General features: G+C 39.9%; 1 protein-coding gene across 1 annotated transcript; it reads left to right on the forward strand.

The window, feature by feature from the left end:
- Positions 1-3256: 3256 nt before the first annotated feature.
- On the forward strand, positions 3257-4203 carry LOC101328165 (olfactory receptor 6M1-like). The gene is given in 2 exon segments (XM_019941983.1): positions 3257-3785; positions 3788-4203. Coding segments are annotated over 2 exon segments (945 nt in total).
- Positions 4204-23856: the final 19653 nt, after the last annotated feature.

Consider the following 23856-nt stretch of genomic DNA (forward strand, 5'->3'; position numbering starts at 1 on the left):
TCCCAGTCTTTTCTGAATGGAACCATATTTTTTTAACAAGAATCTATTAAATATTGTCACACACATGATTTAATTTAAACCTCACAGCAGCTCATTTTGAATGTTATAATTACCCTCATTTCTCAGATGAAGAAACTATGACTCGGTTGAAGACTTTAATATAATGAAGATGAAAGCGATATAAACTGGGACTGGAACTCAGTTTTCCTAACTTCCCACATTAGTTAATACTTGAATCTTAACGTGTGAAATATCATTTGCCAGTTGAATGACCTCGTGGAAATAGTGATATAAAATACACACAAAAATGGCATCAGAAAGCCTCTCACAGAAAGTTCATATGAGATTTCATCTGCTATTACATTTGTATACATAGTCATGAGCAGCCATTTCTGTGGAGTCATTTACAGAATCATCTGGGAGGCTGTTCACTAGAATAAAAGAAGTTAGAATATTTGAGGTGGGGAAGAATGTTGGAAAAGTAACTGGTAGCAGGACTCCAAGACAATGAAAGGACCTTTTAAAGGTGTAATCCAACATTCTAATTTTTCAGACAAGAAAATTGAAGTTCAGAACATAAAAGGAGACTTTAAGAAAAGCACATCAGCTTAGTCTTGTGAAAGCCATCAGCTACCCAGCTTTAGGTATGATGTGGAGCTATTTATTACCTCAGAAAAAGAACCCATGAAAGCAATCTGTAAGTGATTTTGCATTATTAGAGGCTCTAGTAGGGCAAAACCTTTCTTGTATTTTTATATTATGATAGAAATAGTGAGAACAAATATGCTATTGGAAATAAGAGTATTCTAAGGAATAGTAAGATAGCTGCACAAAGACATATGTGCAAGAATATTTATTTGAGCATTATCTGTATAAGCAAGAAATGTTGATCATCTAAATTACCAACACTAAGCAACTGGCTGAATACATCACAGTCCCATCCATAGAACTGAACTATATGACCCTTCATAATGATTGTGTAAAGGAAACTCTGGGAGGTGTTAGGTGTGTCTGTGAGCGTGATTGTGATGATGATCTCCTGGGTATTTGCATACGTCCAGACTCATCAAATGGTACACATTAAAGATGTGCAGTTCTTTGTATATCAACTATACCTCGAAAAGTTGTTTTTAAGAAATGATTGTGTAGATTTCTAGTTATTGACGTGGAAAGATGATTATTATAAAAAAGAAAGAAAAAGCTGGTTACAAAATAATATGTTAGTAATTTATTCTAGGTACATATGTATGTAATTAGTACTTTGAAACAGCCTGGAAATATATACACCGAACTGTTGTCCTGTATCTCTGACTAGTTTAACTACAGATTATAAATTTTTTCCATTTGCATTTTCTAATTTTTTGCACTGAAAAATGTGTTTTTGTAATAGGAAAAACTTCAAATAAGAAGTGAAATAAGAAGGCAAACTTTTTATCTTGAAGGGGTCAGAGAGGAGGTGGGAGAAGGGAAATGAGGGGATTAGCTGTAACTTATTTATTAAGGAGCTAAGTAAAATCTAGACAGAGAAAGCACTGAGGTCAGAGTTCAAGAATGGGTAGTTTTAACCTGAAATGGGGAAATCTATGCAAAAGAACCATTTCTCAGATAGTAGGCGAAAGTACAACTTGGGTGATATTGATGTACAGTTTTGGTTTTGTTTTTTTTTGCGGTACGCGGGCCTCTCACTGTTGTGGCCTCTCCCGTTGCGGAGCACAGGCTCCGGACGCGCAGGCTCAGCGGCCATGGCTCACGGGCCCAGCCGCTCTGCTCTATGTGGGGTCTTCCCGGACCGGGGCACGAACCCATGTCCCCTGCATCGGCAGGCGGACTCTCAACCACTGCGCCACCAGGGAAGCCCCGATGTACAGTTTTATGATTTCAACTGATCAAGTAAATAAAGTAAGCTGAATTACCTCTACTTTACCTTTCTGTGTGTAATTTGTGAATTTTATTACATCGTATAATGTCCTCTTAAATAATCAGCCAGATATACAATGTACATATTACGTACTTCATGGAACATGCAGGAAGTAGGATTTGGACACAGGACCTAACCTGATAACAAGATACTCATGATTTCCTTTTGATGTATCATCTAAAGTGATTAATAGGAACCATGAGCCGTTGTTCCTTTTCGACATTCCTGGTCTATTTCCATAGATCTTTGCCTGCTAGGAAAAGACTTTAAAAATTGGGAGACTCTGGTGATCAGCAAATATTGGAAAAAAGAAATCAACCTTTACCTCTTACTAATGGCAGGTCACCAATGTCAACCGCCACAGTGAAAGAAAACTTGTTATAGAAAAGGCTAGAAAGTATTTAAAAGGGTTTCCCTCTCAGTGACTGTAAACTTCAGAATGATAGACGTTCTAGATAAAGTATGAGTCAGTACTTTAGCACATATTTAGCTAGGAAAGTAAAGCTGGACAGGTTGAAAAGAGCAGAAATTGCATTTTATTTATTTAAAATAAATTTATTTATTTATTTATTTTATTTTTGTCTGTGTTGGGTCTTCATTGATGCGCACAGGCTTTCTCTAGTTGTGGTGAGTGGCGGCTACTCTTCGTTGTGGTGCACGGGCTTCTCATTGCGGTGGCTTCTCTTGTTGTGGAGCAAAGGCTGTAGGTTTGCGGGCTTCAGTAGTTGTGGCATGCGGGCTCTGTAGTTGTGGCTCACGGGTTCTAGAGCACAGGCTCAGTAGTTGTGGAGCAAGGAGTTAGTCACTCGGCAGCATGTGGGATCTTCCCGGGCCATGGCTCAAACCCAGGTCCCCTGTGTTGGCAGGCAGATTCCCAACCACTGTGTCACCAGGGAAGTCCCAGAAATTGCATTTTAATGAGGAGAAATCTTAGAGGTTTTTTTTGATCCAGTCTTATCTCTTAATTTTATAGAAAAATGTGTGTCTAAATAGTATTTTGACTTTCCCAAGTTTGCACCATAATGACTTTCAGATCAAGGAATATATCCCTCGAGTCATTTCCCAATATAAGACACTCTCCACAATACATTTTCAACAGATATTTATAAAACTACCTTCTAGGGAATTGCCTGGAGGTCCAGTGGTTAGGACTCCGGGCTTCCACTGCCAGGGGCCCAGGTTCAGTATGTGGTCTGGGAACTAAGATTCCACAAGCCACATAGCATGGCCAAAAACAAACAAACAAAAAACAAAACAACAACAACAACAAAAAACTACCTTCCAGGCTGATTTCCTTTTTCTTGTTCCTTCAGGGAGACCTATTGTTGACATATGACAATGGCCGTGGGGAATTGCCTCACAGTGACTGAGTTCACCCTGACTGCCTTCCCAGCCCTCCTGGAGCTTCGAATATCCCTCTTTGTGGCTCTCTTGTTGGCTTACACACTAACAGCAATGGAAAACATTATCATCATCTCCCTAATATGGACTGATAATCACCTACAAACCCCAATGTACTTTTTCCTCAGTAATTTGTCCTTTCTGGATATTTTGTACACCACTGTCGTTACCCCAAAGTTGCTAGCCTGCCTCCTAGGAGAGAAGAAAAACATGTCCTTTGCTGGCTGCATTACCCAAACATATTTCTCCTTCTTTCTGGGAACCGTGGAGTTTATCCTCTTGGCAGTGATGTCCTTTGACTGTTGCGGGGCCATCTGTAACCCACTGCGCTACACCATCATCATGAACAGCAGGGCTTGCCTCCTGATGATTCTGGGCTGTTGGTTGGGAGCCTTCCTACCCGTGTTGGTACCAACTATAGTAGTGACAAGGCTACTCTACTGTAGCAAAGAAATTAATCATTTTTCCGTGACATTGCCCCTCTTCTACAGGTGGCCTGTATAGATACTCGTCTCACTGAGAAGGTAAACTTTCTCCTATCTGCCCTTGTCATCCTGAGTTCCCTGGCATTCACTACTGGATCCTACGTCTACATCATTTCTACCATCCTGCACATCCCCTCAGCCCAAGGCCGTCCAAAAGCTTTTTCCACCTGTGCTTCCCACATCACCATCGTTTCCATTGCTTATGGGAGCAACATCTTTGTGTATGTGAGACTCAGTCAGAGCCACTCCCTGGATTTTGACAAGGTAGCCACTGTCCTCATTACCGTAGTGACCCCTCTTCTGAACCCTTTTATTTATAGCTTGAGGAATGAAAAAGTGAAAGAAGTGTTGAGAGAGGCAATGAACGGAATCATGTCCCTGGTACTAAGGAAAACCTGACATGAACACTGAGTGTATCATACAGTGTTTATCTTCAGCACATTCATTCTGCATAAGTATAGTGCCATGCTGGCATGTCAGAAACCTGAGACTATGTCTGCAGGATGAGCAATGCCCACATCGAGCAGAAAGAAAATTCTGCTTATATCTGGAAAAAATTTAATCCATGTACCTTTTGGTATATTCATAGCTTAATATCATGAAAAGTTACCTGACTGGGATTCAGATGTCTTCAAATCTAGTCTTGGCTAACTTAGTTTATTTTCCAGGTGACTTTGACCATGTCAGAACTGATCTGAGCCTCAATGTCTCTAATCTACCAATGAAATAATAAAGTATCACTACTTGTAGTAAGACATGTTGAGTTAGAGAATGTTAACTTCATGTTAGGCACTCTTGAATATTTCAGGAGACCCGGTTCTCACCTCTATTAACCAGATCAGATAAATACCAAGTGAGGAGTGAGGGAAAAAGAGGTGAGACTCAGGATGATATCAAGCCTCTGGTTATAAACCTAAGTGAGAAGTGGAGATAGTCAATGCGATAAGGAACATAAGAAGGGAGGTGAGTGGTGGACCTATTGAATTGGAAGTTCCTGTAGGACATCCAGTTGTAAGTTGTCAGTTGGGTTATTATTTGAAGCTGAGGAAAGAGATATGACCTAGAACTATAGGAAATCATCAAATATATTAATGATAATTAAAGCCATAGAAGTGGCTGAGATAACCAGGAGGATAAAAAATTAGATTAAGGATGGGTGACCAATGAGAAGAAAACTAAGAGTATGAGATCATGAAATAGGATGAAAAACAAGGGGGAAAATAATACAAGTAGCATGATAAAGAATTAAAAGTATCTGTTGCATTTAGTAGCAGCAGATCATGAATAACTCTGGTAAAAGTTTGATAGAATTTAGGGATAAAAGCCAAAATATGTTGTAGATATTAAGAAACAGATGCAGCATAGAAGTAATGGAGAATTTAAATACAGACAAGGCTTCCCAGAAGGCTGGCTGAGAAGCTAAGCAGTATTATAATATGAAGGAAACGTGGGTTAGAAAAGGTTATTTTCTAATAGGAAGTGTGTTTCCTTATTTAAAATATTGATTGGAGGAGGGCAGTAGTGGAGGAGAGAGCAGGAAATGACCCATGTGATGGGTTACCTGAGATGGTCAAAGGTGATGACAGCAAGAACATTAGAGGAAAGATTGTTGTTGGCAGAAACTTGTAAAAATACTGATAAGTAGTAATGAATGAATCCAGAACCATGCCAGGTAACAACAAGGTGAAAATTGTCACAGTGCCTTTGGATGAATGGCCCAAAGTGAACCTAAAGAAGATACTTAGCCCCTAACTTCAGGTAGAAAATGACCAAAGAAAAGTATAACTTTAATAATGTGTGCAGATTGAGTAAATGAACTAAGTCCATCAGTGAGTAGTTTAATTTGTTAATGTACACAGGCCAAAGGAAATTATTCATTTATTCATCCATTCACCAAATATCGCTTGAGTGCCTACAATGTACCAGTAAACAGAACAGACAAAATCTCTGCCCCCAGTGGGTTTAAAATTATAGTAGGGAGAGACATGCAGTAAGTAAAATATAGACGGAAATCATATAAAAGGTTACATGGTGACAAATTTATGGAGAAATAGAAAGTAGGGAAAGGGAATAAGGAGTTTGGGGGATGGAGTTTCCATTTTAAATGAGGTGGTTAAGAAAGCCTTCTCTGAGAAGTTGACTTTTGAATAAGGATTTGAAGATGAGAGTGTGAGCCATGTGGAGGATATCTGGGAAAAGATGGTTACGTCAAAGTAGAACAAAGACCCCAAGGTGTGGTTAAGAGTGAGGGAAGCAAGCCCTCGTGCTGCAGCAATCAGCCATGGAGAGCACAGGTCATCTGAGAACCTCTGCTGCCAGATTCCAAGGACCAGTGTGAGCACCGAAACGGGGAACCTGATTCATCTGCACACTGCACTAGAACTGAGACAGGCTGGGACCTCAGACCTGAGACCCTTTGCTGCGATGCTTGCACCTGGACTAACATCTCCTCTTCTCCTAGAGCAACAAAATACAAAGAAGCTGTAAGGGACTAAAAAATAACTGAGTGCACATGCAGTTGGGGCAAATTTTGGACAACAAGATACAAAAAGGCCAAAAAAGAAAACCCAGCTGCCACTCTGAAGAGCCGGGAGCAGACAGGGAGCAGAAGCAGGGTGTCCAGAGCAAAAGCAGGATACTGCACATGCCCCCTGCACTTAACACCACCTAAGAGGTGGGCAGAACACCTAAGCCACCCCTCTGGCCCGACCCCTGGACCCACCCCTACCCTCACCCCATATAAGGAGCAAGCTCACCACCCCCCCACTCCAGGGAGCGAGCAAGGGAACCTGTTACTTGTTCTCACTCCCTCCTGCTGCAGCAGGATCCCCAGTAAAGCCTTGCCTGAATTTCTTGTCTGGCCTCTTATCAGTTTCTATTGATGGGGGAAGGCCAAGAACCCTTGTCGGTATCAGAACTAAAAACCAAAACATTGGACTATACCAAGCCCATATTGCTGAGGAATTGGTACTTAAACACAGCCACATATCAGCAATAAATATTGACTTCCTGTAAGAAATATACATGATTTACCCATAGTATTTTGATTTCTTTCAATGAATTCCTTTCCTTTATTTATTTAATTTATTTTTTGGCTGTGTCGTGTCTTTGTTGCGGAACGTGGGCTTCTCTCTAGTTGTGGCGTGCGGGTTTTCTCCCTCTAGTTGTGGTGTGCGGGTGGGCTCCAGAGCACATGGACTCTGTAGTTTGAGGCACATGGGCTCTCTCATTGAGGCGCGTGAGCTCTGTAATTGTGGCACACGGGATCTTAGTTCCCTGACCAGGGTTCAAACCCGCATCCCTGGCATGGGAGGGTGGATTCTTTACCACTGGACCACCAGGGAAGAACCCAATGAATTTCTTTCTTAAGTTTGAAGTTAAAGACTAATTTATATTCATTGCAGCACTATCTACAATAGCCAGGACATGGAAGCCACCTAAATGTCCATTAACAGAGGAATGTATAAAGAAGAGGTCGTACATATATACAATGGAATATTACTTAGGCATAAAAAAAAACAATGCCATTTGCAGCAACATGGAAGTCATCCTGAGCGAAGTAAGTCACACACAGAAAGACAGATATCATATGATACCATTTATATGTGGAATCTAAAAAAAGGGGTTACAAATGAACTAATTTACAAAACAGAAGTAGAGTCACAGATGTAGAAAACAAACTCATGGTTACCAGGGGATAAGGGGCAGGGAGGGATAAATTGGGAGATTGGGATTGACATATACACATTACTATATATGAAATAGATAACTAATAAGAACCTCCTGTATAGCACAGGGAATCCTACTCAGTGCTCTGTAATGGCCTATATGGGAAAAGAATCTAAAAAGAGAGTGGATATATGTGTATGTATAACTGATGCACTTTGCTGTACAGCAGAAACTAACACAACATTGTAAATCAACTATACTCCAATAAAATTTTTTTTAAAACTGTATTTTTTTTGAAAAGAAATATCTGAAATAGGGACAAACCAAATAATTCAGTTGCTTAGTACACTGATTCTCATAATCTGGCATAAATAAAATTCCTGGGCACATCCCAGGCCTGCTGTATCTGAAACACCAGGGGTGAAGCCCACCAATCTGTGTTCTAACAAGGTTTCCAGATGCTATGAAAGCAAGCAAACACTAGAGAACCATGGGCTTATGGAGAGCCAGGCAGGTAATCAGTTATTGAGACACATATATCATTTCTGTTGCTCACAAAAAGCCTTGATTAAGTATCGCCAGGAAACTTGCCTTACATTGTACTTTCTGATTTTTTAAATCATATAACACACAGTATTATTAATATGATCATCATTATGAAAATGAACCTTATTCTTATCATAGGTACTTATTGTTTGTGATCTCTGGCTTTTTCCGGTTCTTGAAAATAAAAAGCTTTAGTTTATATGGTTTATTTACCATTGTGTACATGAAGATCATTTTTCCTCATAACTCATTGTTCGGTAAGGTATTTATTCATAAAAAATGTGTTGAGTACACTTACTGAATCAGTATGGCACAGGCTCTGAATTTATATCTTCATTCCGACGTTTACTGCCAGTATGATGGTGGGAAAGATACTTAATCTCTCCGTACCTCAGTTGCCTTATCTATAAAATGAATTCTCATAGTAATTTCTAAACTTTAGGGTTATTGTATGATAAACTTAAAAGCACTATATCAGTGCATCACTGAATAAGTATTAGCTGTCCTTTTTAGGACCCTGTGTAAAATTCTATGGGAGGTTCTGAAGTTACAAAGATAAACAGGACATGAACTCTACCCCTAAGTAATTCATATTTTAATTTGATTTTTTTAATGATATATAAGAAAATACTGTGAATGATACATTCTAAAACTAAAGGAATTAATACTCTTGATTTTGACCATGATGGGGTAGCAGAGATTTTATTTAACCTTTTGACTTAAGCTACTAGAAAATGACAAAAGTACATAAAGTGACAGTTTTCAGACATTGGACAACAAGCAGTGCAGAATTGTAATCATTGAGAGAAGGGAGACAAAGTGAGCTTTACAATTGCCTGAACTTGCAGGCTGAATGCTATTTCTAGGCTGCAGCACAGGGAGGGAGCATTCAAACAGAGGCTGGCAGTGTCTCTGAATTGAGCAGAGATCAGAGTTCAGGGAGACCAGGTGACTTGCGTTTCCAGGGAAGAGGACCAGAGATGGGAGAGCTGCATAGAAAGATAACTCTGGAGATATGCAAAGGGGTCCCCTTAAGATTTTGTCTGAATATAGATCTAAGCACACTGAAAAAAATTTTTACCTGAAGGTGTGAATGAATCCACAAGAAATCAGAAAGCCAAATAATTCTCAGTGATCTCATAGGGATGGAAACAGTTTTTGTTCCCACCAGCCAGACTGGAAAGACCTTTTAATAAATGTGGCATTATTAAGAGTAATATAGGGCTTCCCTGGTGGCGCAGTGGTTGAGAGTCCGCCTGCTGATGCAGGGGACGCGGGTTCGTGCCCCGGTCCGGGAGGATCCCACGTGCCGCGGAGCGGCTGGGCCCGTGAGCCATGGCCGCTGAGCCTGCGCGTCCGGAGCCTGTGCTCCGCAACGGGAGAGGCCACGACAGTGAGAGGCCCGCAAAAAATAAAAAAATTAAAAAAAAAAAAGAGTAATGTAAGAGTAAGGGGGATAAATTATCGTTATTGCAAAAGCAAGCTAGCTTTTTCTTAAAAACCATTTTAAAATAATACTTGAAAGTATCAACCTGGTCCACAAGTAACTTAAGTGCCTCGGGGAACAAAGTCTGTCACACCCTAAAAGAATACAACCAAATCCATGACACTGTAAAATACACAACATCCAGCAGTCAAACAAAATTTTCAAGGCATACAAAGAGGCAGGATATTGTTATACATAACCAAGGGGGAATTCATGAAAGGAAATATCCAGGGCAGTGTGTACATGCTTGTCCACACAAAGCATGAGACAAAGAAAAATAAGAAATATTACAATTTTTGGAAATGGGATGTTCAAGAATGCCTTCAAAGTTTGAAAGTGGTTACCATGTATTAGAAATATTTTCTGGATACTGTCATATTTATAAATGTAACCCCTAATGTTTTAGTATAATCAATTGTCAGGGAGGAAGAGATTTTCCTGTGCCCTTCTAGGTTCTTCTGGCTGGTCTAAGAAACAAATTGACATGAGACAGATTAATAGGAGAAAATCAAACAAAATTTTAATAACATATATACATGGGAGACACCCAGGAAAACTGAGTAACTTGCCAAAAGGCCAAAGCCCTCACATTAAAAACCATCTTCAGCTAAAGACAAAAGAGGATGTTGAGGGTAGTGGTTTGGGACTTCAAAGGAGAGGAAAGTAATTCACATAGATGTGGAAAAACAAATGTTTGCTGAGCCTGGCAGAGATAATGGGACCCAGAGTGGACTCTGATCCCTGCCAAGTTTCCCATCACACCTAGCCTATATTGTTTGCAGATATCTCTTGTGGTAGCTGGATTCTGGGAACAGGCCCTTTGTCTAAATTCTTTGGGCAGCTAAGGGGGAGGTAAAAAGAAACATTTCTTAAGTCTTCTATTTCTTAACATCATCAGTCTAAAATAATCCTCATGCCAAAGAGACACATTTTGGGGTGGCAGATTTTGCTCCCCTACACAATTAAATAGAGGAAAATAAAAGAGATTTGATTATAAATTCATCTTAGTGGCAAACTGAAAATCCGTTCTCTTAATCTAGTGACTTACCGGGCTTAGCCTTACTGCTAGAAATTTTATGCTCTGCCTTTTGAATACCTAATCCCTTTTTTTGTTTGTTTCCTTGCTTGTTTTCATAGTTAAATACTGTAAGGAAGTCCTTGATCCTCTTGGGTTAAATTTGAAAGTTAAGTTTTGTTAGTAACACACTCCAACCACAAGGGGGAGTGCAAGAAACACACATGCCACCCTCCCTTTCACTTTTACCCTCCCCTCCAGTCACAGGAGGAATAATTAACAAGTTCACTGTATTGCACAATATAGGGGTCACTGCTCACACTGTAGTCTATCATATTTCAAATTCAAGACCTATCAGGGCCTAGGTGTTCTGGTGCTTTGGATTTGATAAGTGAACGAGTTAAAATTTTTGAGTTTAAGAATCCTAGGATTCCTGTCTCTATATGGCTGGTGCAGTTAAGAGAAGCCTGTGGTCTCCTACCACTGAAGACAGTGCCCTTCACCAACTATAATTCCCACATTAAGACATTACTGGTATAAGGAAAAGGGGCAGGAAGTTCTTATTGCCGGCCTGGGGCTCTAGGTTTTAGGCACAAATGATCCTTCTTTCCCTGGGGAGTTTCCCTTGGATTTTTTTCCATGTTTCTTCTTTTCTTAATCTTTAAATGCTTTTTTCTTTAATTTAATTTTATTTTTTTATACAGCAGGTTCTTATTAGTCATCCATTTTATACACATCAGTGTATACACGTCAATCCCAATCTCCCAATTCATCCCACCACCACCACTCCCACCACTTCCCGCCCTTGGTGTCCATACGTTTGTTCTCTACATCTGTGTCTCTATTTCTGCCCTGCATACTGGTTCATCTGTACCATTTTTCTAGGTTCCACATATATGCGTTAATATACGATATTTGTTTTTCTCTTTCTGACTTACTTCACTCTGTATGACAGGCTCTAGATCCATCCACGTCTCTACAAATGACCCAATTTCATTCCTTTTTATGGCTGAGTAATATTCCATTGTATATATGTACCACATCTTCTTTATCCATTCGTCTGTCGATGGGCATTTAGGATGCTTCCATGACCTGGCTATTGTAAACAGTGCTGCAATGAACATTGGGGTGCATGTGTCTTTTTGAATTATGGTGTCCTTGGGGTATACGCCCAGTAGTGGGATTGCTGGGTCATATGGTAATTCTATTTTTAGTTTTTTGTTTGTTTTTTTTGTGGTTTTTTTTTGCGGTACACGGGCCTCTCACTGTTGTGGCCTCTCCTGTTGTGGAGCACAGGCTCCAGACACGCAGGCTCAGCAGCCATGGCTCACGGGCCCAGCCACTCCGTGGCATGTGGGATCTTCCTGGACTGGGGCACGAACCCATGTCCCCTGCATCGGCAGGTGGACTCTCAACCACTGCGCCACCAGGGAAGCCCTATTTTTAGTTTTTTAAGGAACCTCCATACTGTTCTCCATAGTGGCTGTATCAATTTACATTCTCACCAACAGTGCAAGGGGGTTCCCTTTTCTCCACACCCTCTCCAGCATTTGTTGCTTGTAGGTTTTCTGATGATACCCATTCTAACTGGTGTGAGGTGATACCTCATTGTAGTTTTGATTTGCATTTCTCCAACAATTAGTGATGTTGAGCAGCTTTTCATGTGCCTCTTGGCCATCTGTATGTCTTCCATGGAGAAATGTCTATTTAGGTCTTCTGCCCATTTTTGGATTGGGTTGTTTGTTTTTTTAATATTGAGCTGCATGAGCTGTTTATATATTTTAGAGATTAATCCTTTGTCTGTTGATTCGTTTCCAAATATTTTCTCCCATTCTCAGGGTTGTCTTTTCGTCTTGTTTGTGGTTTCCTTTGCTGTGCAAAAGCTTTTAAGTTTCATTAGGTCCCATTTGTTTATTTTTGTTTTTATTTCCATTACTCTAGGAGATGGATCTACAAATATCTTGCTGTGATTTATGTCATAGAGTGTTCTTCCTATGTTTTCCTCCAAGAGTTTTATAGTGCCCGGTTTTACATTTAGGCCTCTAATCCATTATGAGTTTATTTTTGTGTATGGTGTAGGGAGTGTTCTAATTTCATTCTTTTACATGTAGCTGTCCAATTTTCCCAGCACCACTTATTGAAGAGACTGTCTTTTCTCCATTGTATATCCTTGCCTCCTTTGTCATAGATTAGTTGACCATAGGTGCATGGGTTTACCTCTGGGCTTTCTATCCTTTTCCATTGATCTCTATTTCTGTTTTTGTGCCAGTACCATATTGTCTTGATTACTGTAGCTTTGTAGTATAGTCTGAAGTCAGGGAGTCTGATTCCTCCAGCTCCATTTTTTTCCCTCAAGACTGCTTTGGCTACTCGGGGTCTCTTCTGTCTCCATACAAATTTGAAGATTTTCTGTTCTAGTTCTGTAAAAAATGCAATTGGTAATTTGAAAGGGATTGCATTGAATCTGTAGCTTGCTTTGGGTAGTATAGTCAACCACTGTGCCACCAGGGAAGGCCTCCCTTCTATGCTTCTTTATGCCGTCAGAGTGGTAAGATATCAAGGATCACTATTAGAGTGTGAACTTAAGGTTCACACTTTAAAATAAGTTGGTTGTGTTTTCTATGCTATCAGTCTTTGTCCAAATGTACAATGGTGATTCTCAATGTCAGGGAGGGGAAAATTTCCCCCTCCACCCCTGTCGAGTTCTTATGGCTGCACTAATAATAAAGCTACTTTTAGTCAGGAATCTTCCTCCTCTAATAGGCAAGAGCAGCCTTGGCATGCCTCACATCATCCAGCTCAACCCATCAAAGAAATACAATGAGATTGGCTTCCAGAGCCAGTAACAAAGAGCTTTCCTTTTCTTGCCTGTATCCTCTAGAGACTTATGGGAGAGGCTGCAGCTGCTGAAGACAGCTGGTCACAAAATTGAGAATTGGGAATCATGGGTCCCAGCCATCTCTCTTTCTATTGATTTCCAACTTAGACACAAATATTAAAATTCTGACGGAAGTGTATTGAGCAAACATGAGTAATTAATGTTTTTATTGTTTACAGATTGTGTCCTGAACAAAAAGAATTTAGTGAGGAAGACTTTAGACTTTAGTTTAAAATAGGTGGCGTTTGAAAATTTTAATAACTCACATAGCAATTTATTCCCAACTTCCAATCTAGAAGTGTCCTGGTTTTGGAACAGAATCTGAGTCACAGAATGGAAGACTGAAATTTCATTTAACAAAGCATGATTTTTAAGAAATTGAAAGACAGACATCTTGGGACTTCCCTGGTGGCCCGGGAAGACTGGGAGTTAAGACTCCAAGCTCCCAGTGCCAGGGACCCAGGTTCAATCCCTGGTCAGGGTACTAGATCTCGCATGCTGCAACTAAAAAAAAAAAAGAGCCCACATGCCGCAACTAAAAGACCCTGCATGCCGCAACAAAGATCTCGCACACGGCAATGAGGATCCCGCGTGCCGCAACTAAGACCTGGTGCAGCCAAATAAATAAATATTAAAAAAAAAAAAAGAAGAAGTCTTCTATATCAGATGTGACAAGGAGGTCATGCATGAGCCAATCCTATAATCTCCTAGAAGTATTCTCATTTCCATGTATATCATTAAGGTGTAGGTTATATAAACTTGGAATTTGGTCCTGGGTCATAAGGCATGTTGATAGGAAGTCTAACTGTGCTCTCTGTTCTTCATGCATGAGAACATACTGCAACTAAACAATGCCAAAAAAGGTGCTGGCAGAAGAAACACACAGCTGTCTCCTACATATGAACCAAAACTGGGATTGACAGAAATAAGAGCAGCTGACAGGAACAGCTGAGGCTGGTGACAAACTGATGCAGATTAAAGAAGTAAAAACCTGACCAGAGATTAACTCTGGGAAACCTGAAAATGACAAACTACATTGTGGTTTAGAAATAATCCTTGAATAAAAGTCAGTTATCCTGGGTTCCAACCATGGTTCAGCCACAAAGTAGATCAGTAGCTTCATGCAAGTCACTAAATTTCTATTTTTCTCAGTTGCCTCAATTATAAAATAAGTTGGTTGTGTTTTCTATGCTGTCAGTCTTTGTCCAAATGTACAATGGTGATTCTCAATGTCAGGGAGGGGAAAATTTCCCCCTCCACCCCTGTCGAGTTCTTATGGCTGCACTAATAATAAAATTGGCAAAGGACAGAGTAACAGGAGAAAGAGAAACAAGTTTAATCCATGTACACAGAGGTCTCATAAATACAGGACCTAAGAAATGGCCAAAGGAGGCAATTTTATACTTTTTTAGACAAAGAAAAAATAAATTTGAAAGAAATTGCCAGGACAAAGAAACTTAGGTTTCAGTGCTTAATTAGTAAGAAGCTTAAGCAAAATTTGGGCTTGGGTAATAAATTAGCAAAAAAGTAACCAGATTTGCTTATACAGGCTTCTTGGCCTGAAATTATCTATCTCTGGTGATAAGAATGTCTTTCTACTGCCCAGTACAGGGAGGGCATCTTTCTATAGGACATTTATTTCCTGATTTCAGAGATACAGAAAGCCAAATTGTTCCTCTTGTATTGGCCATTTCTCAAGTAACTTAATTTCAAAATAATAAATATGCCATTGAGTCCTATTTTGGGATGGCCTGCCCTAGGCCCCAGTGTCAAACTAAAATATGCATACAAATTTTCTAAAGAACTTGTTAAAAATGCAGGTTCTAATTCACTGATTTTGAGTGGGACCCAATGTTTTGTATTTCCAATCAGCTCCCATCAGATTTGATGTTATTTATTTGCATATCACACTTTGTATAGTAAGACTCTTGAATTTGTTGGTTCGGTTTTCCTGGTAGGATCAACCAAAAAGGAAACAGAGTTGTTTGATTGGCCCTTTTAAACTATAGGATGGCCCTTTTTTTTTTTTTTTGCAGTACGCGGGCCTCTCCCTGCTGTGGCCTCTCCCATTGCGGAGCACAGGCTCCGGACCCGCAGGCTCAGCGGCCATGGCTCACGTTCAGCGGCCATGGCTCATGGGCCCAGCCGCTCCACGTCATGTGGGATCTTCCCGGACCGGGGCACGAACCCGTGTCCCCTGCATCAGTAGGCGGACTCTCAACCACTGCGCCACCAGGGAAGCCCCCCTTTTAAACTATAAAGAGTCAAGTGAGTAGAACAGAGATTGGGCCAGGAAATGTGAAAAGGATGCAAGCACTACTGAAAATTATAAACAACTGAAATCAGGGTTTACCATGCAAATTGTGTCAAATATCTAAAGATATGAGGATTGCTAAAACTTTTGAGTCAGAAAAGAACAACAGCCCTAGGGAAAATTCATTTGTAAAGTGAATTATACTGCTAATGATAAAGAAATTAGCAAACCTATAGACAACATCATGCTAAACAGGGAAAGCTGAAGGCATTTCCTCTCAAAGACAAGACAAGGATGCCCACTCTCACTCCTTTTATTCAACTTAGTATTGGAGGTCTTAGCCACAACAATCAAACAACAAAATAAAATTCTACTTCAAAAAACAAAGAAACAAACAAACTCATAGAAAAAGAGATCAGATTAGTGGCTGGGGGGACAGGGGAATTGGATGAAGATTGTCAAAAGGTACAAACTTCCAGTCATAAGATAAATAAGCATTAGGGATACAATGTACAACATGACTGATATAATTAACACTGCTGTATGGTATATATGAAAGCTGTTAATAGAGTAAATCCTAAGAGTTCTCATCATAAGGAAAAATAAATCTTTTTTTTTGCCACACTGCGCAGCATGCAGGATCTTAGTTCCCTGACCAGGGATCAAACCCACACCCCCTGCAGTGGAAGTGCAGAGTCTTAAGCATTGGACGGCCAGGGAAGTCCCTACTTAGTGGTAATTATTTCATGATGTATGTAAGTCAAATCATTATACTGTGCCCCTTGAACTCATACAGTGCTGTATGTTAATTATATCTCATTAAAACTAGAAGTGGGGGCTTCCCTGGTGGCTCACTGGTTGAGAGTCCGCCTGCCGATGCAGGGGACACGGGTTCATGCCCTGGTCCAAGAAGATCCCACATGCCGCAGAGCGGCTGGGCCCGTGAGCCATGGCTGCTGAGCCTGCGCGTCCGGAGCCTGTGCTCTGCAATGGGAGAGGCCACGGCAGTGAGAGGCCCGCGTACCGCAAAAAAAAAAAAACTAGAAGGGAAAAAAAAAGAAATTAGAAAACCAGTTTATCATGATAGCTCTGAGCATAACAGATAATCTGATTAACAGGGTATCGTTGAAAACATCCAGGTTGATCAGGAAGCTCTGTTTCTTTTTTCTTTTTCCCCCTTTCTTCCTTCCTTTCCTTCATTTCCTTTTTCTGGCTCTCAGGTGGAGAGAATTAATGAACTATACACCTCAGGCCATGACACACTATCAGGATTGATCTAGGCAAGGCCCTCATCTCTCTTAATCCCTTTGATTCCTCTTCCCCACCACCATTTCTTGCCTCTCCCCACAAACAATAATTATTTGTGTAAGTTTCTGTATAATGTGTATTGCTATTTGGTGTTGACCAAGATGACCTTAATTTTCTCAGCTTGATCAAACTTTACACTGGGGGTTGGGACGTTTTCCTAACTCTTGACCTCTGACTTTTCTTAGAGCATTTATTTAAGAAAACTTGTAACTGTACTTTCTTTCTCTGCCCCTTTGAAAAATGCAAATCTTTTTTTTCTTTTATTATTCTTTCTGTTCTTTTCATCTTTTTTTAAAAATTGAAGTACAGTTGATTTACAAAGTTATGTTAGTTTCAGGTATACAGCAGAGTGCTTCAGTTATACATATATATGTATATTTTTCAGATTCTTTTCTATTATAGGTTATTACAAGATATTGAATATAGTTCCCTATCCTTGTTGTTTGCCTATTTTATTTACAATAGTGTGTATCTGTTAATCCCAAACTCCTAATTTATCCCTCCACCCACTACTTTCCCCTTGGTAACCATAAGTTTGTTTCCTATGTCTATGAGTCTATTTCTGTTTTGTAAATAAGTTCATCTGTACCATTTTTTTGGATTCCACATGTGTGACATCATATGATATTTGCCTTTCTCTGTTTGACTTATTTCATTTAATAGATAATCTCTAGGCCCATCCATGTTGCTGCAAATGGCATTATTTCATTCTCTCTTTTTTTTTTTCCATTATCTTTTATGGCTGATGTGTATATATATATATATACCACATCTTATTGATCCATTCATCTGTCGATGGACATTTAAGTTGCTTCCATGGCTTGGCTACTGTAAATAGGAGATGCAAATCTTTATAAAAGCCTCTTGCCAATTTTACAACCCAGGAAAGTCTTTCTCAAGGACATGGGAGCCATCCCTTTGAAGTGTAATCATCAAAGAACATAGCTTCCCTTTCTCCCAGTCTCTGTGGAAGGGTAGGAGTCTAATTCAATGAGGGCCAATTAGCAAACACAGATGGCATAATCACAGAAAGGACATTTGCAAACTCAGAAGTAACTCTATATGCTTGACATAACCCATTGACCAGCCTCCCCCAAAACACTTCCTATTATTTGTCCACTAGCTCACCCTAGTGCTTAAAACACTTCCACCCTTTGTTTCAGCAGAGTTGAGTTCAGACAGGGTACTGGCCTCTCTCTCCTATGGTAATAGCCTTGAATAAATTCTTCCTTGTTTAACTTTGTCCAGTATATTTTTTTTTCTTTGACAGTGTGCATATTTTGAATTTACTTAAAGGGAATTATTTTATATATCATATTGCACTTCTCACTTTTTTTTTAACTGAGAACTATATTTCATGGATGTAAGCATGTTTTTATAAGTATATCTAGTCTAGTCCTCCTAACTGTGGCTTCATAATCTGCAGTCTGCTTTACCACCACCTTCCTATCTACGCTTACTTGTTTTACTTTGCATTTCTCTAAATACTGACTAATTGGACAATATCTTTAAGTGCACATTGTTCTCTGGGTTTCCTGTAAATTACCTGTGCCTATTTTCCACTCATTTTTCTATCAGGATCTCTGTCATATTCTTGTTGATTTGTAGTAGTTCCATAATTACTCTGGATATTGATACTTTCTTGTTTATAAAAACTACAAGTATCTTCTCCCAATTGGTCATTTGTTTAGTCAACTTGTTCATAGTGTACATTGTTTAGAAGAAATGCTTAACTTTGAGGTAACTCAAATTTATCAATTCTTTGCCTTGTGGTTTATGATTTTGAACTTTAGTTGAACATCAAAACAAAAGCACCCACTCCAGACTACAAAGTCATTCTCCTATATTTTCTTCTATTGGCCTTACAGTTTTATTTTTCACATTGAGGACTTTAATCTCTCTGGAGTCTACCTTTATATGAAATGTTTCATATGGATACAGTCTCGGTGTTCTCTTCTGTTTGGTACTCTATAACCCCATTCAATTTGAGATTTTTTTCCCTAATTCTAGGAAATGTCTCCATTATTTCCTCAAATACAACCACTTTCCTTTTTTTCTCTCTCCTACTGGGACTCGTCCATATCTCTGGGCTTTTTATTTTTAATATGTTCTATCTTATGACTTCCTCTTGCCTTCTGGAGGATCCTCAGCATGGTCTTTCAACTCACTAGTGGTTTTCCAGTTACATCCATCCTACAATTTACTGTGTTTTTTATTTTAATTACTATATTTTACATACTAACATTTCCCATTTGGTTCTTATTTGTGATTTCCTCTGAATTTTTTATTTTTCTAGTATCTTCCTTTATCTCTTTGAATATTCTTTTTTATTTTGTTTTTATTTATTTATTTTTTTTTAACATCTTTATTGGGGTATAATTGCTTTACAATGGTGTGTTAGTTTCTGCTCTACAACAAAGCGAATCAGCTATACATACACACACGCTCCCACATCTCCTCCCTCCCGCGTCTCCCTCCCTCCCACCCTCCCCATCCCACCCCTCCAGGCTGTCACAAAGCACCAAGCCAATATCCCTGTGCCATGCGGCTGCTTCCAACTAGCTATCTACCTTACTACGTTTGTTAGTGTGTATATGTCCATGACTCTCTCTCGCCCTGTCACAGCTCACCCTTTTTCCTCCCCATAACCTCAATCTTTGAGTATTCTTATTTTGCACATTTTAAATTCTCACTATTAGTAATTCTACTTCAAGTGATATATGGTGTTCGGTTCGTCTTTTTTTTTTTTTTTTTAATAGAAAGTTTAGTCCTCATCTATTACTTACTTGTGAACTCATGTACCCCTAGAAACATCAACTGCTCTTCTGGTAATTCATGGTGGTGAAGAGCCAAATGTCAGGTACTAGTCCACACCAATCTGATTAAGGTAAGGAAGTGGTCTGCAAACTATGGCCCATGGGCCAAATCAAACCCACTATTTTTGTAAATAAAGTTTATTGAAGCACAGAAACCCCCATTTGTTTACATACTGCCTATGGCTGTTAGCACAACAAGGGCAGAGTTGAGTAGTTTCAGGAGAGACCAAATGGCTCACAAAGCCTAAAATATTTACTACCTGACACTTTACAGAAAAAAGTAGTTGACTCCTGATTTAAGAAGTAGAGAGGGTTTAGACCAAGTGTGGAAAAGGGCCAAACTACCATGATTCCCTGTCATCACTTCTAATTGCTGCTGCCCCATCAGGCAACACCTCTGATCTGGATTTCATCTTTGAGCTGGCTCTCCTAGGCTGTAATGCACAAGCCTTGATGGTTTGCCAGGAACAGTGAAGGCAGGAAGGCCTATGTTTTGCCGGTCAGCTCACACCTGTTTCCATCAGCTCATCACTCAGTCCAGGTTTTTTCACTGCCCTGGTATTTCATGGTTGAACTGCCGCTACTTATTTCTGTCATGATAGAGCAGGCAATGATTGTTGAAAGGCACTGCAGGTGAAAAGCAAAGGGAATTTACAAGTGATCCTCCAATCTAGCTTCACAGTGCCTCCTCTTCCTGACCCAGGAATGAAGTTGCACCTATCCACCTCCTCCCAAGAAAAAAAAAAAGACAACCTTCTATTTCCCTGGAGGTTTTCATGCATGATTTTTGTTGTTCCATGGTAATTGTTGTTTGATTCTGGAAGCCATGCTTCCCTCTTGCTTCTTTGGTTTCTCCCAGATTGTTTTTCTGTGAGGGAGCCAACAACCCATGTTGACAGAAACCAGAAGTCTCCAACATTTATACAGATTAAGCTGATCTCCATGGCAACATCTTTTCTAAGTCCTTCTCCACTTATTCCTAGTCCCTCCCACCATACAAAACCCACTAATCTAGAAGGAGTGGAGCCAAGAGATAAGGAAGAGTAAAACTTTCAGTGATTTTTCTTCAGGAGTTTCGTCTAGTGATCCTTCCTTCTCATGGGCCCCCCACAGCTTATGAAATATGTCACCTGCTTTTATGGACTGAATTGTGTCCCCCGCAACCCAGAATTGGTACGTTGAGGTCCTCAATCTGACTATTTGGAGATAGAGCCTTTAAGGAGGCAATTAAGGTTAAACGAGGTAATCAGGGAGAGACCTAATCCAATGGGACCCGTGTCCGTCCGTAAGAAGAGGAAGAGACTCCCAGAGCATATGGACAGAGAGGTTATGTAAGAAAGGCACAGGAAGAAATGGCCGTCTACAAGCCGGGAAACAAAACCTCACAAGAAACCAACCCTGCCAGCACTTTGACCTTGGACTTTCAGCCTACAGAACTATGAGAAAATAAATTTCTGCTATTTAAGCCACCCATTCTGTGGTCTTCTGTTATGGCAGCCTGAGCAGACTAAAATACCTGCCAGTTAGCACTAAAACGTGCCCAGAGGAATCTCGGAGCTTATAACATCCTGATGGCAAGGATGCTGCTTATAAAACATGTCTTCCCCAATATCTGGCATATACTTATCATACCAAATTTCATACATCTTACATCACAAATGCAGAGAAGGGGGGAATTCCCTGGCAGTCCAGTGGTGAGGACTTGACGCTTTCACTGCTGAGGCCCGGGTTCAATCCCTGGTCGGGGAACTAAGATCCTGCAAGCCCCGTGGCACAGCCAGAACAAACAACAACAACAAAATGCAGAGAAGGAAAAGAACTCCATTAAAGTATTCAAGGCAAAAGAAGAAAAAACAACTTCTCTGTTAGAGAAACGGACGGACGCTAAATACTTACCTCCACATACCATGACCCCACCTTGCCAGATAAGGAATGTCTTAAACATAGATAAAGAAGGCAAGTTAATGGAAAAGAATTATTCACCCTTCAAGCACAGTTAGGGAGTACCATTAGAACTTGTGAGACATTTGGGGGAATCCATCCTGTGCTTTATCACAGATAAAGAAAGGCAAGACATTGAAAAGCTTGGAAAGAAGAAAGAGACAATGAGCACAGTGAAGAGAGGCTTACATAACCATTTACATGTGGGTGTCTCCTGTCCAGTCCTCTCAGTATATTGCACATAAAAAGATAATATCCATGAATCATCTTGAATTTTCTCAAATCCTTTAAATGAAGAGAAAAGTAGTGTGGGCTCCCTAAATATATGACTTGATTGCAACATAAGAGAAAAAACTAGAAATCAAGCCAGATGAAATTTTCTTACCTGGAAAATAAAAGTCAGCATACAAATTGCCTATATTGCACCATACTACACCCATTCTCCTTTTAGGTTTCAGTTGACGTGACTGTTACACTCAGAAATTCTCCTCTGATAAAGAAAGTGGGGTGCTGAATGGCTACCTCCACCTGCAATGCAAAGCAAATGCCAGGGAAAGGAGTGTCCCTTGCCTAAATACATCCCTCCCCCATACACAAAACAATTCCCTACCCATAATTTGTGGATCATAAGTACTTGTCAAATGACAAAAATAAATAAAACTAACTATGGCATAAGAGACAGATGAAAGTGGAAATGTCTCCTTTACTGCTGATCGAGTTGATAGGAGAACATGGCTTTGACTTGCCTATACTTCATCCAAGAATTAGAGGTCACACGCTCTGGTTATGAGCAGTGCTGCAAACGGAGATGGGTACCTCATCAGACATAGAACTTGTTCGACTAAGCTTACACATGATGAGAACACAGCCTGAGATCCAGTGCACCCTCTCCAGAGAGAGAAAACTCCAGAAAGGCTGGGTCAAACATGTTCAATCTTTACTCCCAAACATGTCAATCAGATAAGTCAGTTCTAATCCTTCTGTTAAGCATGGGTGACAGTCTCTTTACAAGATAACATGCCTCCAGGAATTCTTTGTTCCTTTTTGCTCCTTAACTTATTAAATTGGATGCTTGCCACATTAATTTTCAGTCTTTCTGCTTTTCTAGGGAGCAATTCTAAGCATTTTCTAGGGAGCAATTCCAGGCATTTAAAAAAATTCCTTTGATTATACTACTTTAGCTATATTGCGTGTATTTTCATATATAGGGGGGCAAATTTTGCCACCACAAAATGTGTCTCTTTGGCATGAAGATTAATTTAGGCTGATTATTTTTAAGAAATAGAAGATTCGGGAAGTGTTTCATGTTACCTCCCCCTTAACTACCTAAAAGAATTTAGATAAAGGGCCTGTTCCCAGAGTAGAGTTATCACCAGAGATATCTGCAAAGAATATAGGCTAGGTGTGGTGGGAAACCTGGCAAGAGCCTAGAGATCGGAGTCCACTCTGGGTCCCACTGTCACTTCACAATCCAGCAAACATTTGTTTACCAAACATTTGTTTTTCCATCTCCATGTGAATTACCTTCCTCCTCTTCCGGGTCACAAACCATTACCCCCAATGTCCTCTTTTTTTTTTTTTAATATTTATTTATTTATTTATTTTGGCTGCACCGTGTCTTAGTTGCAGCATGTGGGATCTAGTTCCCCAACGAGGGATCAAACCCGGACCCCCTGCATTGGGAGCGCGGAGTCTTACCCACTGGACCACCAGGGTAGTCCCCCAGTGTCCTCTTTTGTTTTTAGATGAAGATGGGTATTTGAGGTGAGGGCTTCAGCTATTTTGGCAAGTTATTCAGTTTTCCTGGGTCTCTCCCATGTATGTGTGTTAAACTTTGTGTCAGGGAGAGGAAAATATCCCCCATTTATTTCTGTTGAGTTCTTGTGGCTGGACTAATAACAAAATTGACACAAGACAGTTAAAGAGGAGAAAAAGAAACAAGTTTAATTCATGTTCCTGGAAGTCTTATAGATATGGGACCTAAAAAGTGACCAGAGTAGGCAACTTTGTAATTCTCAGACAAAGAAAAACTAAATTTGAGAGAAATTGACAGGACTAAGAAACTTATGTTTAACACTGGTAAATTAGTAAAGAAGTTACAAGTGTTGTTTATATAGGTTTCTCAGCCCTGAATTCCCT

Source organism: Tursiops truncatus, chromosome 8 (assembly GCF_011762595.2).
Source record: "Tursiops truncatus isolate mTurTru1 chromosome 8, mTurTru1.mat.Y, whole genome shotgun sequence".
Lineage (NCBI taxonomy): Eukaryota > Metazoa > Chordata > Mammalia > Artiodactyla > Delphinidae > Tursiops > Tursiops truncatus.